Source organism: Amaranthus tricolor, chromosome 11 (assembly GCF_026212465.1).
Source record: "Amaranthus tricolor cultivar Red isolate AtriRed21 chromosome 11, ASM2621246v1, whole genome shotgun sequence".
NCBI lineage: Eukaryota > Viridiplantae > Streptophyta > Magnoliopsida > Caryophyllales > Amaranthaceae > Amaranthus > Amaranthus tricolor.
The window spans coordinates 22,210,409-22,229,816 of NC_080057.1; the positions used below are offsets into that span (position 1 = coordinate 22,210,409).

At 31.4% G+C, this 19,408-nt stretch overlaps 2 protein-coding genes across 2 annotated transcripts; both read right to left on the reverse strand.

Moving 5' to 3' along the window:
* Positions 1-4,288: 4,288 nt before the first annotated feature.
* LOC130827935 (adenylylsulfatase HINT3-like) lies at positions 4,289-10,746 on the reverse strand. Its single transcript, XM_057693840.1, has 7 exons — positions 10,368-10,746; positions 6,906-6,961; positions 6,764-6,821; positions 5,511-5,577; positions 5,274-5,329; positions 4,831-4,884; positions 4,289-4,741 (listed from the first exon to the last, which is right to left on the reverse strand). The coding sequence occupies exons 1-7, from the start codon at positions 10,656-10,658 to the stop codon at positions 4,601-4,603; spliced, it is 723 nt and encodes a 240-aa protein (XP_057549823.1). The 5' UTR covers positions 10,659-10,746; the 3' UTR covers positions 4,289-4,600.
* Positions 10,747-14,098: 3,352 nt separating this feature from the next.
* Positions 14,099-17,128, reverse strand: LOC130827316 (ras-related protein RABA5b-like). The gene is made up of 2 exons (XM_057692996.1): positions 16,551-17,128; positions 14,099-14,593 (listed from the first exon to the last, which is right to left on the reverse strand). Exons 1-2 carry the CDS (start codon positions 16,882-16,884, stop codon positions 14,286-14,288), a joined length of 642 nt encoding a protein of 213 aa, XP_057548979.1. The 5' UTR covers positions 16,885-17,128; the 3' UTR covers positions 14,099-14,285.
* Positions 17,129-19,408: the final 2,280 nt, after the last annotated feature.

Here is a 19,408-nt window from a genome sequence, read left to right on the forward strand (position 1 = left end):
TTCTTTTTTCTTTTTTTTTTTTTTTCTTTTTTTTTTTATCTCGGTTCATTTTGTTGCAAGATCCAACTAAGAGACTCACCTTCGCGGCCTCATACATTTTAATAAAATAATCATTTTGATTCGAACCTCTTTATTTGAGAAGTCGTAACTATATTTTTAGTATATATATAAGTCGACATTTAAATCCATATGTGAAAGAAATTTATTAAAACTAATTCGGAAATAATTAAATAATAATTGTAAAATCTTTAAAAACTATTAAAATATTAAGTGATTACGTCATTAAAATGTCGGGGTGTTACACTTATTTTATTTCTATTATCTATTTATTTAATTTTTTTAAAATGGCCTAGGTCTTAGTCCAGCTTGTTTTGTGTTTTGCAACATTTTTCCTGTTATCTTGGTGTTACTCATTTCTCTTTTAGCAGAGCTTTCTTAACCTGAAGATTTAAATTGATAGCGTGTATTTTTCCTACCCTCTCCCTAAAAAGGATACGAGTATAATATATCGGCTATCTCACTACCAAAACTAACTTCGTGCGGGACACTAGACTGATCTGATGACCAACCATAACCCGAACTCTCAAAGAGTCTTAGTGAATCTTATTTTAAGAAAGACATAGAAAAAGGAAAAAAAAATCTAGAATTTAAGATAATATATTAACAATTTTCTTTAAGCTTTATCATGCAGAAATATCACTTATTCTACAAACAAAAGTTTATTTAAAAGTCATTTATTAATTAACTTTAAGTAATATCTTGATTGAAAGTCAAAGTATTAATTAGATAATTCATATCATATGTAATAAAGTCTAATTTGATGCTTATATGATTAGTTTTCTGCATTCATATTCTTATAAATTTTCTAAAATGTAAAAAGAAATCATAAAAAAACATTTAATCAATAAAATAATACACCTTAATTCAACTATATTTATTTATTAGTTTATTAGCATTTAAAATCTAATTTAACTTACCTTTGCATCCAAATTTAGTACTCCTAAATTCAAGATGTGACCATTCATTTTCTTTGTGTAACTATACTAAAAAAAAAAAAAAAACAAAAAAGTATATTTAAACCTTTTCTTATAATAGAAATTTATTTAGTTATCCATAATCTAAAACAATTGTACATAGAAATCTAAGAAGAATATTGACCTCTCGCAATCACGTATTAATCGTTCAAGCTATAAATCAAAATATATGAAATTTCATTATATAAAGAAGTCGATTTCTTGAAATTTTTAACAAGAAATTAAAAGACGCAAAAAAACTTATTTATAGACCTCATCTTATTTTTATAAAATGAAGCCAACCGGAGTATTATTTTTGGGTTTGATAATATGTATGGTGTTAATAACAAATAACCAAATTGTAAATGCTGATTCTGATCCATGTAAAGAATTCAATCGGCCGCCTCACTGTGGAAACAGACGAGCCAAGTTGCAAATGGATCCTATTAACGAATATAAGCGTGGCTGCTCATCATTAGACAAGTGCAAGAGGGAATATTAATCATAAGAGCTTTCAAGTGAATACTTATCCGTCATCTTTAATTTGTCTTATTTTCTCTTATTTTCTATTTTGAGTTGCTCTATTCATATTTTATTTTGCCCTATTTTTTATATTTGAAAATTCACTCTATCACCTTTAATCTTATCCACATATTAAAACTTATTTATAACATCGTCCATAATATAGTACATTTTTAAAAAAAAAAATATATATGTATATTTTTTTTTGTATGCAACTTTTGTACGTGTTTGTATTTAATTTGACTTGCATTTGTATTACAATGTCGAGTTACACAGAAAAATCAATAAAACATTATCATTTTTGATCAACAGAAAGTCTTATTTTCCATTTTTTGTTCTTTAATTTTTCATTTTGCATTTGAAAGTTTTATAGGTTATCACTTGTTAGTCATCAGCCTAAAAATGAGCAAAGCATTATTAGTTTACTACACAATTCGTGATTGAACAAATCAAAAATTAGGCATATAATTCCTCCGTTTCATAATACTTGATATTGATAGCGACATTTTTCCAGACAATATGTCACACTCAGTAGCAACTATTATGGAACGGAGCTACTATTATGAAACAGAGGAAGTATTTAAAGTTGTGAAATAGTTGTTTACAGTTGAATAGTAGTAGTTATCTATATAGCTATAGTTGTCTAACTTAGTATTTAAAGTATTTTTGTTTGAAAAAAATTGTCGTTTGAATATAATATGTTATATGTTAAATAATTTTAAATACTTGAATATGTTTTAATTTATTAAGTTTAAATTATTTTGATGATTTAATTTTTTAAATTAAATTTCAATAAGAATATGACAAAATGAATTGAATATGAATTAGAAAAAAAATTACATAGAAATGACCATGATAAAAGTCCAAATCAAAACAAATATAAGACGTAGAGAATTTTTTGACCTAGTAAAAGAAATATAAAGGAACAATTGATATATATAGCAAAGCAATGAATTAAAAGTAAAAAAAAAAAAGAAAAAAAGTGCCCACAAATCAAAGAGTCTTGACTAAAAGAATCAACTTTTGTTCGTTGTTGAGAAAATTATGTAACTTTTTTGAAACATGGATAGTTAATCTCTTAAATGATTTTTGAAAGCGCAAGCTTTAAAGAGGTTCAACAATGAAAAACAAATAAAAAAAATAATACAAAAATGAACACAAGTGTTTATGAGGTATCTCGAATACCTCCCCCTCAAATATAGTTTATTATAATGAATTCAACAATTACAAGTATAATAAACCACCCTTATCTTGAGAACAATCTCTCAAGATCACAAATACTAAGGCAAAGTAAGAACACTTTCAAGTTTCTAACAATGCAATAGCCCTTTCAACAATATGTGTGTTTTGTGGTGTCTCTTACTATGAGTGATGAATCCTATTTATAAGCAAGGTATTCATCACCTTTAGTATTCCCTCGTAAATCACCATAAACTCACATGTAACATCCCAATTAACATCCTAATTAACTATGACAATAAACATTACAATAAACAATATAAGTAATGCACCACATTATTGCTTAGACATTACAAATTCTGACCAAAACAGAATCCAAAGTAGTCTGCTGAACTTCCGCTCGACCCGAGCACTACCTCGCTCGGTCGAGCGTGCTTCCAGGAAAGCTACTGACTTGTTCTGGACTTCTTGCTCAACCGAGCCAACACCGCTCGACCGGTTGAGCCAGACATAGCTCAATTGAGCGCCTGGTCGAGCCGCTCACTGTCTGTTTCTCTTCTTGTTGCTTTGATCAAACAACTCTTATCAATCGTTCCAAACCTTAAACCACCCATATTCGACACATCTTTATCGACCCCCTCTAAAGTACAAGATAAAGCATGTTCGATTAAATGTTTAAAGTTAACGTCGTTATTAGATTATTGGCACTTGCTTTAACAATTTCTACTACTACAAACGTTACAAACTTACAATTATGAACGTTTTGTAAGTTACTATCAAATCTGCTAAACGCTATTTTGCCGAATACTAAATTGCTAAACGCTAAAATTATCAACTTTTTAACCAAAATAAATCGCTAAACGTCACTTAAATCACTATGCCGAACATATCCTAAAAGTATTAAAAATAATAACGAAATTATAAGAATGTTAAATGTTTCATTGTTTCAATTTTATTTAGTGACTCCTACCTAGGGCGAAATTTAAGGGGTCAGATGTACGCAATTCTAAAAATTACTATACGCTTGTTAGTGATAATAAAGTTATTTTCGATATAAAACTTCCAGTGCAACTTCACATAAATAAAAAATACACATAATTTAATCAACCTATAAAACGAATTTAGATCCATAAATCCAGTTGGGATCTAAGATCTATCGTCAATACAAGCCCTCTTGGTCAGATAAATAAGTGGGGTATACAAGTAGTATTGATCAACTGTGATACAACATCAAATTACTACTAAGTAATTTGGTGACGAACACCGAACCAAATCAAATCGAATAAGTAATTTGGTTTGACTATATTTTAAATTTGATTTGATTTAGATTGAATTTTAATTATAATTCGGTGTTCGGTTTGGACTCGATCAAGGGTCCAACAAAACCGAAAAAACAAAAAAAACCAAGATGTTAAAGGCATGTTATATCTTTCATTTGATTTGTTTGAATTTTTGCCCTTATTTTTAGATTTTTGTTAAAAGTTTTTTACTTGTTCAAATTAAAGACCCTAAAATTATTAATATCTATTTAAGAGATTTAAAAAGAATAAATTTGAAATAATACACGCAAATTTAATTTTCGGTGGAACATATACAAGTAGGTGCAAATCGATCTATTCGGTTCAATTTGGATTGGTATTTAAAAATATTATGATTTGAATTTGAACTGAAAATATCAAAATCAAATTTTATTCAGTTTGATTTGGATTTGTATGGAATGCAAACCAAAAACTTTCACCCCTACAGATTACAATAGATCTGAAACTAGCTTATTTTTATACAATAATGGATATTTCTACATGCTTTCAAGATACCAGACTCAAGTGAATGAAGCAATCCATTAGGTATTTAAATCAAATTAGTGTACAAAGATTACATTTAAGGGATCAATCTCTAGATATCCCAGGCAAATCGGATCCTTGATCCTTGCGTTTTTCCTCTTTATTTGCAACTACAATCTGTTCTCGTATGCTTTCTGCAAGACGAGGTGCGTCTTGATCCAATTTCAAAGATAGTCGCCTCAAGCTCTACAAAACAATTTCGGTTTTACTAGTTAGATTTTCCCAAAACCGCGCATGGTGGGATAAAATACTTACATGAGTCGAAAGATGCATACCTCTGAAGCCCACAAACTATCATGCACCTTTCGTGGGATTATATGTATGTGTGTCTAACATACCACAAGAATAACAACAAACATTAGTTATTTGATCAACATAACGAGTGCTAATAATAGTTCATAATGTGAGCATGTCGATATGTTTAGTACTCGGTTTCAGCGGACATCATTTTCTAAGAAAAACCCGATTCAACGGACTACAGAGTGAGATATGTTTTGCTTCCATAATAAAGAAACCCAGACTAGTCCTCCTCTTGCTCATTTTCTTATCCTCCTATACATGCTTCCTTCTCGTTTTGTTGTTTTTACGAATTTTTAAGAAACACGGCCGTAAACAGATAGAGGAAGCTTTGAAGGTTTTTACGAATTTTTACGAATCAAAGTTGGTCGAGTTTACGAATCTCTTGTTATTATTATACTACAAAGACAAAGTGACTCACATGAAATATGACTTGACCAGCAGCGGCACCATTGTTGACCAACAGGTTGAAGGAATCTGCAAGATTAAGATCCCTTTATATAAGCCAACCAAATTAAGATCCCTTTTTACAGCCAGATGCATTACAAGAATCCCAATTCATCTTTTGTTAATTACAAATTATGACAAAGATTGTAACATGTTCGTTTCTTTTAAGCTTTTACTACTAAAAAATCAGGAATGCGCCGTGAGGGCTTACCACAGCCTGTTGCTTTCTTAATTGCATTGCTGATGAAGGGTATTTTTGAGCACATGGAAGCTATCACCTGTGACACAATCAACTCCATAATGAGTAGGAGAAGGTATTTTGCAAAATGGGTTTCAGCATTTAATTACCATCAATGAAAATCTTTAGAACGATCTGAGACTCCTATACCTTGTCTTCAGTGGCGGATACAGGAAAAAAGTAAGTGATGTCAATAATTTAAAATAAAAAAATTACAATCACCATTGAATGAATTAAAGCAAAATGCGCTTTGAAACCTGGTGATTTCATGTGGAAGATAATACACTAACCAACTCATTTAGGATATATTTACATCTACAACTTGCTAATATTTTGGATTTAAGTGATGTCAATGGATCTCAATGACTACACACTGGATTCGCCCATGGTTGTCAATTTCTCATCCTCTCACACTTATGTTAACATCAAGCTCATCAATTTTAGGATCCATCAATAAAGGCTAAACAACCCATCAATTTACATTATATTCTTCATTATTTCAACCTATTGAAAATACAGATTTAAAGGAAAAAGAATCATGTAGAAGTAAAGATGTTAACTATTTGGTAAGGTGTGAATGAAAATGAAGCGAACTAAGGATTATAGTTCGTTTCTCTAGTTTGTAGGCCTACGCAAATTGCCGTTGAGGAAACCATCCGTCAAACTAGACTATGAGAAATCAGGTACGGTAAAACTTGAAAATGGTGGCGCGAAAACAACTAATATCTTAACTTCGCCTGTTTGCAATTTGCAAACCATAATAGCGGATACCAAATCAGATGAAGAATCATAAGCAAAAATTACCTATCCTCAATAAACGTTGAACTAGCTACTCCATGAAATGAATACTAGAATGTTGTTTACAAACAATGAGATCGTGTACATTCACACAACTAACATCAATATGATAATAATCCATCACCATATAGTATATGCCATACTTCCACATTAAGAAAAATAATTCAAGATAAAATGTATTGCATTATATTACTTCAAATATCAAAAAGATTTACAAACAAATCGCTTAAAAAGTGTTGCTCGAAACCGGGCCTAAATAGCACCATTTAATATTTGACCCCCCATTATTTCGGGGGCCCTAGGCTCGGCTACCCGGGATTCCCCTAGAACAGGCCATGAGCAGCAACTTTTATGTACAGTTTAAGGCAAATTTCAATCTATGGCCACAAACACTGTCGAATTCCTTAATTTTCATGAGGGATACTTACCGATGGCGGAGTTACATCCAAGGAACAATAATGATGTTTTGGTATAACAAGAGAGTGCCTGTCAATTAAAGCAAAAGGAGTAACTACTATAACATGATTGTATAAATATTTACAGTAACACTACATAATGATGGTACCTTACCCACGACTCAGTGGATTTGTATCCAAAATGCAAAGGCACGTATCATCTTCGTAAATCTGTAAGATGAACAAGCATAATAAAACAATGAGCTTGATCCATAAATGAATATCAAAAGCTCCAAACAATAAAGCAACTCTAAAAACTACAGTCAACCATAGATAGTGAGGTTTCAAAGTTCAGAAGAACGATGACAAAATCACAAAAGCGCATAGATGTACAAAATATCTGGACACAGCTTCCTAAAATCTATTTGTCTATGATATTCTATCAAACATTTAAAACACCTAAGTCATCTCTCTGACTGTCTTTCCATCAATGCCAATCCAAACCAAGGATAATGTATAAATGCAAATCGAGGATTACCCTGATCATTTATATGAAAAACAGTCATTATTTTTAGAAATTCCTTTTTAAATAAGTCTCTCCATTACTTACAATTTATGCATTACACTTTGTTCAAATAAAACTTCAGCAAGTTCCAATAAGTTCACATAACTATCCAAGTTCAATTCGCAAATCATAACTTAAATAAACTAGAACAAGTATATGTCATATGTCACAAGTTTGGATAAGTTAATACTCCCTCCATCCTCATAAATTTGCCTCACTCTTTATTTTGGATCGTCCAACTCATTTTGCCTCATTTGGAAATAAATCCTACCACTTTCTTAAATCTCATCACATACTTAAACTTACTTTTAATACCATCCACACAATTCAATCTATATCAACATTCAACATCAAATTTATTATATCAAAGGACAAAAAATAAAACTCCCCATACTTCTCTCAAAAACAAACCAAAACAACCATCTGGCTAACTCACCAACCAAGACTGTGGAGTATAACTGTATAAGGTACAAAAGCAATTTAGTTAAGTTCAAATAAGTGAATTCAACATGATGATCATAAAGTTGTAATCAGCATTCCTCTTTGCACCCCACCAAACACAAACACAAACACACCCACATACACACACACAAACACAAACACAATTGAAACCTAATTCTTAATTATAAATCCTCCCTCCCTCCGTTCACATTTGTTTTTCGAATTTGTATTTTTAAGTTAAAACATAGTCAAATAGGATGAAATCTTGTTTGATTCGTCTCGATGCAAAAAATATTAATATTAACTTTTTATAATTTAAATTTATGTTAAATTAGAGATATTACGGTCCGAATAAGTGCATTGACATGTGTACCAAACCAAATGAGACACCTAGGGTGGAGTAGAGGGAGTATCATATTTAGGCTTCTTACTAAGTGATCACCCATGCTAAAGCACGAGATATTTAGAAATTATTATGCATGAATAATATAATCATTACAAACAGATTAAATAAAAGTTAAGAAAGAGAACTATGAATAATAATTTTTAAAAAATCAAAACAAAGAAAATTGAATAATAAATAACAACATTTACACATCATTAGAACATGATTGTTGATTACTCGTGCTGAACATGAACTATTTAATAATCACTATATGTTAAATGTATGTATGTAATAATAATTGATAACCCGTGTTAACACGATATACAAAAATTTATTTTATCAAAATTTAATAGGCTATAAATACTCTAACGTATGTAATGGAGTAGATACACAAGATACATGCTTATTTTGCTTTGCAGATCAATTAACTTATACAAAATGAAAACAAAAAGTACTTGTAAGATAAGAAAAATATATTCTTAAAGAGCCCAAAACACAAAGTTTCTCTCTCCTTTGGACGTTCAAACATAAAATCAATTTCTTACCAATTCTAACTTATCTTTTAATAAAACCTCTCCTTGAGATAACCTTAAACTTCTATACCATATTTAGTTTTTAACACTTCTAATTCTTCAAATTCAACTATACTTAAAACATACTCCTTTCACTTACTCAATTTAGTTTTAAACATTACTCATAACACTCTTACTATGAATCATTCCAAATATATTAATTAAATCATAGTCAATTGTAATCTTAATTGATTCGTTATAATGCAATTTATTAATATCAAATTTTTATAATTTTTATTATGCACAATAAGATGCATTAGGACATCGATTAATATATTTAAAATTGTGCACAAACCAAGTGAGACAAAGATAGTGAAGTCATCATATCATATCATACAATATACTAAAGAAAAACCCCTTAATTTTAAATGACGCTTTTTCAATTTGGCGAAATATAATTAACTTAAATTGTTGATATATTTTAATGAATATCCACATAGTAATATTTATAAATGTAAAGAAGAATTTCAACCATAGCAATATAAACAAATTACAATTTTATCTCATTTGTCTTTCTCTTTCGAGGAGAACTTTTCTTTTGAACGCAACAATTATTTTCGGATGCTGATAAATAGGAATGGTGTATGAAGCTCATAATCTTGCAAATGACGACATTTTATACCCCTTCACTTTACTGTTTAACTCATTTGAATAGCTTTAAACCTTTGAGTTACCCATTTTATTTTTAATAATAATAAGTTTATTTATTTTTGTTTGACCTCTTTTGTCATTGCTTTGCAATAAAAGACAACTACTTTTGCAATTAGCCACTTACTTGATTAAGTTATTTATCAACCTCATTTAGTAAATATTTTAGTATATGGAATAATGACTAATATACGGTATAAATTAAGGGGCATGCTCAATTTAAAGTTAGAAAAAGTCACAGTAATTTGTATTAATATATAGAAGATAAATCTTAAATAGAAAATTTATTTTTAATTTTACTAAAATCACATATAATAATATTCCAACACATATCATCTTACTAAAATCACGTATAATATTCCAAAGCATATAAAAACATAAATCTCCTTAATCTTAGATAGGCAAAATTAATAGTCAAACTTATTGTAGTAATCTTATGCTGAAAGCTACAATAAAGTTATAAGAAAGTGAACCTAAAAAGCTAATTTGGACGGCAAAATATTTTTACCAGACACTTTACAGGTTTCATTAGGTGGTCTAGTATATTGAACGATTTTAGACAGAATTTTCAAATTCAAGTTTCCAATATGCACCCAATAACCCACTTTCCATTTTCAAACTACTCATAATCTGCAGATAACGCGCACAAAAAAGGTCCCCAACTATGAAATTTGCACTTTCTCATTCCAATTATGATCTGACTACAACTGCAATCTTCATGTGCGCCTAAACTAGAAATAATGACACAGATACCAACTCCAGAAAAACACAAGATTGCCAACAATGAACACAGAACACCATTTATTTTACCTTATTCATATACTGCGCCAAATTATTAATGCTGAACAACAAAATCTCTAATTTCAACTGTATAACAGCAATAATAAATACTCCACAATCCACATAAAAAATAACCAACAAGTCAACCCAGCAAGTACCCATCATCATTTACGAATAAATAACCAAAACCCAATATCATACTACCCAAATAGTAGTTCTAATAGAAAAGGAAAGTAGGAAATGTACCTTAAAAGCAGGGGAATAACCCTGAATAATCTGGCAAAAAACGCAATCCAGTTGAAGATTGGAAGTGTTAGACGAGCAATTCGATGTGGATACGATGTGGGTGTGGCGTGAATCGAAGCGAGAAGGGCAAAGATGCGCGCATAGTACAGCTAAACGACGTCGTCGAGCTTCGAAATCCATGATTTTATGGGTCCCAAGTTTCGCATTAAGAGATAGAGAAGGAGAGAAGAAGGAAGGGAAGGGAGGCAAATTTGGGAGGAATTTGTATGGATTGTTGGTTGTGTTAATCATCCACTTGAATTTTATGAACCAAAGATGGGATTGCCCATCGATTTTCCTCAAATTGTGTTCTCATCTTTGTCAAAAGCTCTTTATCAATGGATATTATATTTTATTTTTAATTTATTGGTTAAAATATAGTCAAAATGAATGTTATAGTTTCTAATTATTTCTATCAATTTTTATAATTTTTTATTATGCATAATTTAAAATATCAACGATTGAATAAATGCATTTAACAGTATAGAAGAGTAACGGAAAATTTTACGTGGAATCCTAAATTATCGACTTTTCCACGTGGTAGACAAACGTTTTTTTTAATCAACATAGTGATCTTAAGCTTTTAACTTTTCCACATGGTTGACAAAACGAAAGTATTTTTATTAACTTTACACTATTTTTCCCGAACATAATGACTTTTTTCATAAAAATTTACGTCGCGATCACCTTAATAGGCCATATATTTCGTAATCGAGTCGAATTGAGTACTTAATTTAAACCAAAAATTTAACATTTTTCCACCACATGGAAAAGTTGGAAGCTCAGGGTTGGCACGTGGACTTATTGTCTACCACGTGGCCAAAACTTAGGGTCACCACGTACAATTTCCCAAAAATAATAAGCAAAATTTTAGGGATAACGAATAATATATACTCACTTAGTTCAATTGAAATAGCTTTAGTTGTCATTGTAATCCGTCTCATTTAATTTGCTTCATTTTTATTTTTGATCATGATTCATGACTAGACCTATAATCGGGCAGACTCAAATAAAAATGAGTCAGACCGGGCTGAATTCAAATTTGGCCCGACCCCATCCGTATTTTTATTCTTCTAAAATTCTATTGAATTAAGCATGTTAGATTAAATAAAATGTTGTATATATTAATCACTTACTTTTGCCAAATATAAATAGACTATTAGCATCTATAAATCTAATGTATAACAATTAAAAAAGGTTAATAAAGACCCGTTTAAGGCTTGTATTTAGCCCATTTTATTTTTGTAAATAAAGGACACGTTTCAAATCCAACCACCTACCCAGTTTAAAGCCTATATAGTTATGGACTCATGGTGTTAACACTAAATTGACTTTGAAGGTGAGGAGAATCGACTCCATTACTTTTGGGGCAATGCATTTTAACCATGGTGTATACAAAATTCATAATAATAATAATAATAATAATAATAATAATGAAAAATTATAAGAAACTATCTAATCTATAGGTCTATTTGCAAAAAAATACATAGTAAAAAACTACCTTATGTATTTTTTTGCAAAAAACTACCTAATCTAATACATTTCTCTGCAAATGACTACCACTTAACAGATAAAATTGTCTATGTTGCAGTATCTCTCATTGGTCCTCGTTTTTTAGATAAATTAAAATTAAAACACATAATTTAACAAATAAAAATAAAAGATATTTGATGTCATTTTTACCCATCATAACAATTTTTTTTATAAAAAACGGACATCTTGATTACCCTTAAGGGGAAATCTGGTCGAAATAAGTACTTATATATCTATTTTTCGATACGTAAATCGAAAAAGATATTTAACGTCATTTTTACCCATCATAATAACATTTTTTTCAAAAATCGGATGTTGCGATTATTCTTATGGGATAACTCTTTCGAAAATCTATTCGAAACAAGTACATATTCGCCTATTTAATTTTTCGAAGCAGCATATTCGCGATTACCCATAAGGGTGTTCCGACCGGATTTTCGAAAGAGTTATTCCATAAGGGTAATTGTGACATCCATTTTTTGAAAAATCATCGTTATGGTGGATAAAAATGACTTTAAATTTCTTTTTCGGTTATGTGTCGGGAAATAGGCGCATAAATACATGTTTCGATCGAATTTTTTCAAAAATGACATTCGTTTTTTCAAAAAAAATCGTTATGATAGGTAAAAATGACGTCAAATATCTTTTATTTTTATTTTGTTAATTTATGTGTTTTAATTTTAAATTATTTAAAAATAGGAGGGCTAATGAGATACTGTCACATAGACAACTCAACTTCTCAAATTGGTCAAACCCTCAAACTTAACGGTCAACTAACATTTTTTGTTAAATGGTATTCAATTGCAGAGAAATGTATTAGATTCGGTAGTTTTTTGCAAAAAAAAAATTCAAAAGATAGTTTTTTTGCAAATAGACCTATAAATTAAGTAGTTTCTTATAATTTTTTCTTAATAATAATAATAATAATAATAAATGTGTATTAATCACGGTGTAAATGACCTTTTAATAGGCATCTATTTTCTACCCAAGAAAAACTACGAAAATGCGTCAATGAGACATGGCACTTTGGCATTTTGCAAGATAAAAATAGTTCCTACAAAAAAAATGCCCTTATTTTTTTGTCTATCTAGGACCAAGAATCCTACTCTCCATATAAAATTTGAAATCAATACGCAAAATTAGATAAAAAAAAAAAGTCAAAAAATAAGTTTGGAGTAAACTTATTTTATAAAGTAAGCGCCTTCTAGTTTGATGGTAAGGTTTAGGTATGTTTGCATTTAATAACAGCGGTCCATTACTAAGGATGAGTCAAAAAAGTCAGGCAAAGAATCATTATCTATTACTAACAGCGGGCCATTACTTAAGCTGAGTCAACAAAATTTAGCCAAGTAATCGACTACTCTTACTAATAGGGGCGTTTAAGTTGACATTGTTGACTTTTTGACTGTTGTTAAATTTGAATGTTAATAGCTCGCTATTAGTAATAACGGGCGATTTTTGAGCTGACTTTCTTTTATTTAGCTTTAGTAATAGCTTGCTCATATTAACAACGAACAAAAACCAACCCTTAGTATTGGACTTCAAGCGCTTATTTTTAGATTTAAATTTAACCGAAACTTATTTATAATTTTTTTTACAAAAAATACATATTTATTTCTAATTTTCGCTCTCTATACGTAAAAAACATTGGATTACAAGCGAACGAATTCCAAAATAATGAGCTAAAATTTTAACAGGTTGTGGTCATGACCATGCAAAATCGAGTGAGAGTTACAAATTAAAATCGCGCCAAAATCATCTTAACTTTTTTCTTGGGTGCGCACTACTAATGATCGATCTATAAAGCAAACAATGTACAAAGTAAACAATGATAATACACGAACACGAACATAAACACGAACTATCAAGGAACCAACTCAACTAAAAGTTTAAGCTGATGGTTGAAGCCCCATAATATGTTATATACTCTAACACGCCCCCTCATACCAGAGCCCATTGGGCTAGAAGTGTGGATGCAGCATAGGGCTTTCTCATACCTAGCGCTAAATATTCCGCTTTAAATGAGGGGTAGTTGAGATTTGAACCCGAGACCTCTTGTCACGTTAGCTTCTGATATCATGTCAAGGAATCAACTTAACCAAAAGCTTAAGCTAATGATTAAGGCCGCAAGATATGTTATATACTCTAACACGAACACAAACACAAAGAATAAAGCGGGACATGCAGGAATCTACACCAGTCCTCCGCCTTATGTCCATCCATTCCATGTTCTATTGTTTTAATCAAAACAGAAATGCTCAATGTATTCCTTTGAACTGTTCGTTTCGACAAAACTCCGAAAAACCAACAATGAAAATTTAAAGGCGCGACAAAAATGGGTGAATCTCAACTAGAACAGCAAGACCTTCGATTCGAATCTGCACTGTCTTTAGCCAGTGTCACTCGATTCACAGATAATTCAGCCTTATACGAATCTGAATTCAGTAGTTTCCTGCTGATATTGTTGTAGATTTCCTTGATTGCTATCTCAAATGCAGTCTGGACATTAGTTGAATCCAAAGCTGATGTCTCGATGAAAAACAATCCTTCGGATTCAGCCACGCTTTTCGCTTCATCCTGGCTCACTTCTCGTATGTTTTCCAAATCGCACTTGTTACCAACTAATAATCGTGCCACTGCTGTATCGCAGTGAGCTGCAACAAGTATGACAATGATTCGATTAAAATCATCAAAGTCAAAGTCAACAACTCAATATTTCGCACTAGTCAGGGTCGGGTGGATTAGAGTCATCCTAAAGGTGAATTTATTACCAACAAATATGATGAAATACTCGAATATAGCATACAGTACGATCATTAATTTAAACTCAATCAAATGCTGAAAATCGTAAGGAGTCATGACTAAGAGCCCTACAATCATCATTATACTCGTTACCATGTGTATCACGCTCATAGAAACAAAATATTAGGATTAGCGGCCTAAAATCCAAAAAGTAAGATCGCGTACATCCAACCTACCCAAGACCTATGTATATGGGAGTCATTTTATGGTGTTGGGAAAATGAAATGGAAAAGTAGTTAAATTATTCCAATTAAATTCTTTGTTTGTAAAAAAATTTAGGTTGTGCTTAGTTCATTTCAAATTATAGATTTCAACTATTAAATCATAATAAATGAAGAATTTGATGATAACAAGGTTTATGTAGTCATTCTCAAATTTTCAAATAACTTAGTTGCTCATCATCAACGCCATGAAAGCAAGTCTCACAACGGATGGTACCGTCACTGTCACATGATTCACAAATATCCTTACAAAAGACAAATTGAAAAACGCAAATTATAATCGGTTTGGGCTAATGATGGGTCATATTGAGCAAATCGCGAATTTAAAAGGCAAATATTGCGCCGCTGGCAATCTCAAACAAGCTAGCACCATCACCTAAAAAGACTAAAACTAAAAAGCTTTATCTTCCCATTTTAGCTTAGGCAAGCACAGACCACAGTAACAAGATATCAATGCTTACCTATGCTAGCAAAGAGTTTATAACAAACTTTTCAAAAGAGTGCACAGGTGACAGCCCTAAAAACAGCAAAACTATGACGCAGCATAGTATACTACTATAATATAGCTAATACTACTAGAGCACATAACATCTATTGGAATTAAGTATTTTCATAAATGAGATACGGTCTCTTCAAGAGACGCTAGGGCCGGCCCTAGGCATGAGCAAGAAGGGCATGTACATGGGGCCCACAAAAAAATTAGACTGAAATTGAGACCTTGTATAATTAAGTTGTGCACTTAACACCAGGCTAAAGTGTTTTTAATGATAATTGTTACCTTATTTATTAATTATTGAGTAATAAATACACGATTATCAAACAAAAAAGCAAATAACATTAAGCTCAAATCTATATTTTATATATAATTAGGGCCCATAATATATTTTTCATCCCGGGCCCCCAAAAACTTTAGGATCAGCCATGAGAGACGCATTACATATATGGGCTAAATAGTCCAATTAATACAACTTATGAAAGAAATAAGAATGTGAGCTTCATGTTTCTCACAAGAGTAGCAATAATTTAACTTATCACGCCCCCTCACACAACATCCTTTCGGCTATATAATGTAGCTATCATGCCTCTTCACACGAGTTTGGGCTACAAGTATGCATATAACATAAGTCTTCCTCGTACTTAGCACTTATAGTTCAACCTAATCAAAGGGATGAGATTCGAACATGTGACATGGACTTCTAATATAGGTCAAAAACTAACACCGCGAAAAGCCTTGGTAAAGTAAAACACCAAAATTTATCTTTATGCATGGACAACATTCACCAACAGCATGAAACCAAAGAAAAGCAAACAAATTGGAAACTTTACATCTCAATCAGCTCAAAATCATAGATATTCAATTGATATTAGAATAAGGAACAATTCCATTACCTAAAGCTTAAAAGTTAAGCAAAAAAAAAAAACCAAAAAATGATTAAAAAACCCATTTCACAAATAAAACTAGACTTCAAAAATCTTAAAACCCATAATTATACACACAATTATAACAAGAAAAAAGAAACAATGAAGCAAAATCCAATATACAAAAACAAGAAAAAAGAAGAGAAATGGTAGAATTAAATGAGCTTACTATTGAGTTCATCAAGCCAACGAGTAATACTATCAAAAGTGGTACGACGACTAATATCATAAACAACAAGAGCACCAACAGCACCTCTATAATAAGCAGAAGTAACAGCCCTAAATCTTTCTTGACCAGCAGTATCCCAGATCTGAGCTTTAATTTCTTTTCCATTAATATCAACACATACTGTTTGAAATTCAACCCCAATTGTGGCTTTAGTGTTATGATCGAATTCATTTCTAGCAAATCTTGACAACAAATTTGATTTCCCAACAGCTGAATCTCCGATTACTACAATTTTGAAAAGGTATTCTTCTCCTGATTCTTGTTCCTCACCCATTGAATGTGAATGAAAGAGAGAGAGAGAGAGAGAGAGAGAAGAATGAAGAAGGGAAATGGAGGAATGGGTTGCGGTGAGAAAGAGAAGAAAAGGGGTAGAAATGGAGGGAGGCAAAGAATGGTGGCAGAGAAGACTGCGTAATTGGTGGAGGAAATGGAGGTGACTTGTGACTGTGAGGAGGAAAATAAAGGGTTTTTGATAGTCTAAGGTAGTGTAGTGGACCTTGGATACTAAAAGTATTGTTTGGATTGATTTGGAAATTTTGACTAAACTTAAGGTGCTTGGTATTATCGTGGTTTTTTGTTTCAAATTTTTAACCAAAAATTATTTTTTGGTTGATCTGATAAAATAAATTTAATTATTGATTATTTTTGAATAAATTTATGCATTCGGTATAATTATTGAAAATAAACTAACAATTATTTATTTCTATTTTTTGATCACAAAGAAGCTTTAAAAATAGTTATAAATAATAGATAGACTTATTTTAAGCAAATATATCTAATAAGTGAATTTATTTAGAAATAAATAATAAATGAGTTTATTTTTCAACGGATCAAAATAAATGTTGGTTTATTATTGATTATTGCGTTTTTGTTTTTAAGTTTTTTTAATTTTGAAGTCATATCAAATAAAAATCTTGTTACATTTATTGTAAGATGTTAATGGTGAAAATTGAATACTAAGATGCAAATCATTTCTTTTGATTTTTTATTTATTGTTTTAGTTATAAAAATACTAAAAACTGAAAAAAAAATAAAAAATAAAAAGAATGGGCCTAAGATTAATTTAATTCAAAATTTGCAATCTAACACCATTTATGACAACGGCTTGATTTTTGCAATTTATAATATAATTATTTTTTTTTTCTCCTTGCATATAGAAATTATCTAAATCTATTCTATATAAAAAAGTTTGAGAAAAGATTAATTACAAGTGTTGGGATAAATATCATATGTGATTTGTTTGAGACTTTGAGTATTGTAAATGTAAATGTAAATGTAAACATTTACAATACTCAAAGTCTCAAACCAATCACATATGATATTTATCCCAAAACAATTGTATGTTAGCCTATAAATAACATGTTAATAGTAGGAAAAAGACATTCTAAGAGGAGATGAAATGGTAGGAAAAGCAGGAATTCCAAAATCTACTCATAATGAGTAGAGTTTAGGAACATGATAGCATTGACAACATCACTCATCATAGGTCTTGCGGTTTTTTCCTCTTGAAGACACATTGATACTACTGTAAGTGCTTGAATGAATCCGTACTGTTGATTAATGGTGACTTAAACTAGCAAGCACCATTGAAGAAGATGACTATGGGTCAAAGAGGAGGTCCGTGGGGCGCGGAGAAGCTGTTGCCTCAGTCCGCGGGGCGCGGAGAAGCTGTTGCCTCAGTCCGCGGGGCGCGGAGTGCGTTCTGTCTCCATTTCGCGGTTCGCGTAGTTGTACACGGCTCATAAAATGGCGGTTTCTTTTCACGGGAGGTGTCTTTTGGGACGGTTACTTTGTGTTTATTATGTAATAACTTCCTTTTATTGGGCATTAGTATATAAACTCCCATTTTAGGATTAATACATAATAGTTCACAAATTGAGAAAGATCACAAGAGAGCCATTAATTTGTGAGTGTGATTGAGATTCATCTTGTAAATTCTTTGCGATCATAGTGAAAATATTTAATCTCAGTGCCGGTAGACGTAGCTATCACATTGATAGTGAACCACGTTAAATCTCTTGTGTCATTTTCTTATTGTTTACATTGAATTTCTTATTGTTTCATTATTGTTCATCGAACTTGCTTCCGCTGTCGCACTACAATTGGCATCAAGAGCTCAGGTTTAAGTCCTTGCAGAGTTTTTTGAGTGGAACAATGGCTGGAGATTCTACAATAAGAATCGAGAAATTTACCGGGAAAAATAGCTTTGGGCTATGGCAAATAAAGATGAAGGCTCTGTTGAAACAGCAGCAAATCTAGCGTCCATTAGCTTCAAAGAGTACTACTGCAGGGTCGGATGACGGATTAACTGACGGGCAATTAGCAGTAATGGAGGAAAAGGCTCATTCTACCATTTTGCTAAGTTTGGATGATCATATCATCACGGAGGTCGCTGATCAGGCTACAGTGGCGGAACTATGGATGAAATTGGAGTGATTTTATATGACTAAGTCGCTGACCAACAAATTATTGCTGAAGCAGCGGTTGTTCAGCCTCCGAATGCAGTCAAGTACTCCCTTACGGGAACATCTTGAAAAACTTAACTCTATTTTACTATATTTGCGTAACTTAGATGTTAAAATAGATGATGAGGATGCTACGTTGATTTTACTTGTGTCTTTACCGTCTAGCTATGAGAATTTTGTTGAGTCTTTTGTTGTTGGTAAAGACTTACTGACCTTAGAAGAAGTGAAGGCAGCACTTCATACTAGGGAACTTCGTCAGAAAGCTATAGGTGATAACGGGGAGAGTGGCAGTGGGTTGTTTGTTAAGTCCGGAAAATCTAAAAAGAAGAAGGG